The sequence below is a fragment of the Aspergillus caelatus genome (assembly GCF_009193585.1).
Source record: "Aspergillus caelatus strain CBS 763.97 unplaced genomic scaffold BDV27scaffold_591, whole genome shotgun sequence".
Classification (NCBI taxonomy): domain Eukaryota; kingdom Fungi; phylum Ascomycota; class Eurotiomycetes; order Eurotiales; family Aspergillaceae; genus Aspergillus; species Aspergillus caelatus.
Window position 1 is genome coordinate 1 of NW_022475854.1, and position 3,061 is coordinate 3,061.

General features: G+C 51.7%; 2 protein-coding genes across 2 annotated transcripts; one reads left to right on the forward strand and one right to left on the reverse strand.

Moving 5' to 3' along the window:
- BDV27DRAFT_96915 (HAD family hydrolase) lies at positions 1-928 on the forward strand. Its single transcript, XM_032078083.1, has one exon. The coding sequence runs from the start codon at positions 68-70 to the stop codon at positions 773-775; it is 708 nt and encodes a 235-aa protein (XP_031920185.1). The 5' UTR covers positions 1-67; the 3' UTR covers positions 776-928.
- Positions 929-2,765, reverse strand: BDV27DRAFT_96914 (RING finger domain protein). The gene has a single exon (XM_032078082.1). The coding sequence runs from the start codon at positions 2,511-2,513 to the stop codon at positions 1,083-1,085; it is 1,431 nt and encodes a 476-aa protein (XP_031920186.1). The 5' UTR covers positions 2,514-2,765; the 3' UTR covers positions 929-1,082.
- Positions 2,766-3,061: the final 296 nt, after the last annotated feature.

Here is a 3,061-nt window from a genome sequence, read left to right on the forward strand (position 1 = left end):
AAAAAAAAAAAAGAAAAGAAAAGAAAAGAAAGAAAACCATACCGTTCAATTCTGAAATCTTTCAAAAATGCCTCCTCCCACAACCCTCGCAATCTTCGACTTCGACGGCACCCTCTTCGACACTCACGAATCCATCTCCCAAACCATCAAACTCACCTTCGACGCCCTCCTCCCCACCCACGCTCCTCCGCAACCCGAAATCCACCGTCTCATCGCCAGTGGCGCCGGCCTTTCCGACACCTTCCGCGCCCTCCATCCAAACCCGGACACATTCACCCTCCAAGAAGAAACCCAATGGATCGAGAAATACCGCGCCCTTTACGCAACCCACGGCCAACTCCTCATCAAAGCCTTCCCCGGTGCCCAGGAACTCCTAACAGAGCTTAAGGCCCATAATGTGCCCATCGCTATTGTCAGTAATAAGGGCGTGGCGGCGGTGAAGACGGCGCTGGAGCGGAACGGGCTGGGCGGATATGTGCCTGAGGAGCTGATTATCGGGGATAAGACGCCTGGGGCGCAGCGGAAGCCGGATCCGGCGAGTTTTGTGGATGTGCTGGTCCCGGTTTTGGAGGGGAAGTTTGGAATAAGGGTAGAGGCTGGTGAGGGCGTGTTGGTTGTGGGAGATACGGTGGCGGATATTCAGTTTGCGAGGAATATTGGGGGGAGGTCTTGTTGGTGTCGATATGGGTATGGAGATAGAGGGGCTTGTGAGGGGTTGAAGCCGGATTATGTGGTGGATTCTTTGGGGGATGTTGTTGGCATTGTTAAGGGGTGATTTCTTCTTGGTTTTTGTTTTCTGATTGTTGATGTTGATGTTTTTATTTATTGTGGACTCGGCATGCATTGGTCTGGCTGGAAGGATATTGGGGAAAAAAAAAAAAAAATCCATTACCCCGCTGGAATATATGTGGCATTTTGTATAGAACATCATGAGAATGGAGGAAAGAGAAGAAGCCAATATGCAGATAAAGAGTGTATCATCCAAATCCCATACAAAACGCCCTTGCCATGCATCGTCACGTTGAGTATCATAAGAAGAGTAAGTAGCGCTGCTACCGAAAGACGGACCCGGATCACTAACTTCACCGTTTACCCACCACTTGCCTCTTGGCTTTATCGTAGTTTAGCACCTTTCGTCGTCGGTGGGTTTGCGCCAGTTTCCATCTGCAGTACAGAACCAATACATCTTTGAGTAGAACGAAGGCACAGCCGCCGACTACACTTCGGCCCCATCGGGTCTGTAGAAGTCCCGGTCTGCTACGCTCCAACGCGGACGGAGCCGCGGTCCATGCTTTCGGGAGGACGTACTTGAGTAGCCCGCCCATCGAAGCGGAGATGGCCGGAAATGCAAGAGCCCCGAGGATGATATCAGCAAGGTTGCTCGTTTCATGGATCAGGTCGTCTCGTCGACCCAGTCCCATCTGGCCATTCTGAGCAGCGTCCTGGTTTTGGCCTTGACCACCGGCCCCATTGTTGTCGCCCATTCCCACTTGTAATTCCAAATCAATTTCCATGAGGATATGGCCATTTCCATCATCCCTAGGAGGGTCGGCCTCCGGGTGTTCAGGAGGCGCATTGTCGTCGAACTCGTTGACATCCGATTGCCGGGGCTGCACCTCCGCGATCCACCTCCTTTCCAACTTGCCAAATAGCCTTTCGTAGATGGTGCTATAGAAACTTTTCACATACGGGAGAGCCGCAAACGTCATCGCGGCGCTAGGTGGCCAAAGATCGAAGTCAGGATCATGACCGGGGTTATGTGTGGCGAAGAACAGTACTGGGATAGCTGGGAGCAGTCCTTCCGCATAACGAGTCCGCGAGAAGATCAACACCAGTGGGATGAGCGGTAGGCCAAGATTGAGACCTGAGTTCCATGATCCATCTGCGCTTTCTTCCAGGATTTGTCGGGCATCCTCCGGACCAAAAACAAAATACATAGAATACACGCCGTGCGCACAGCATCCAGCCCAAACAGTGCCCGCAAGGGTGAACACCATACCGGGAAGAACCAGCCGGCCAGCAACCCGCTCCAACATCCGAACCGTGTCAACAATATAGCTGCGTGGGCGCGAGACGACAATCTCGGATTTACACTGGGGGCACATCATCTTCGCGTTGCGGCCGTTTCGTTTCCGGGATCGGGGGTTTTCTAAGTCGGCGAGCCAATCCAATAGGCAGGCTTCATGAGCCGTCAAGGCACATGGACAAGGGGAGCGCCATTCTGTATTAAGGGGAGAGTCCTCGGTCTCGTCCGTGTAACAAATCCAACATTTACGTGGTTCATCGTCATTTGATGTATTGACGGGGTTGGAACTCTGAATCGGAGATGCACCGGAGATGTTGCCTTCACTGGACGAAGGCTTATTGAGAAAGACAGTCTCATTGTCCTCCATTGATTCCGTCGTAGGTGAGGTAGATGTTTCGGGTCTCGATGCTGCTTCGTTCCTGGTGGAAGCGTTATCGGAAGATCGCGGTCTACCTGCGGAGGCTGAGTAACCCGGGATTGACTCCATAGTTTAGTTTGCTCAAGCAAGGCTGTACCCAGTAAGATGAGTCAAAAAGACAAGAAACGTTGATTGGACTACTGGGATAATAAAGCACAACTGTACATCCTGCGAGGGAGTGTCGACTAAGTATCATCGATTCATGGAGGTAAGGCAGGGGAAAGAGTTTGCGGCGAGACTGATGGGGTAGGTTTCAGTCACAAGGCAGCTCTTAGTTATCGGAACTGCCACTAAGCAAAGCTGCTAGTGCTTCGGGTGTCAACCGCGGCTTTGGAGAGGCGAAAAACATTGACGAGTTTCAACTGGCTTTTCCCTCGTCACGTGGGGCCTTGCGGGGCGTCGTAGGCTCGGAATAACTGTTAACCCGGGGGTATTCTTCCTTTCTCGGTCTAGTCTCTTATCACATCACTTTCAACTATCATTGCGGTCTCCTCGGACTCCGGAGTATGGAAAGACAATTGGCTTGAGCAGCAGCATGTCAACTTATTGAAATGCAGTAGTTCAGGCACAAGTCTATCTAGCTCATGAAGTACTCCTGGATCCGGTTCTTCCTATAT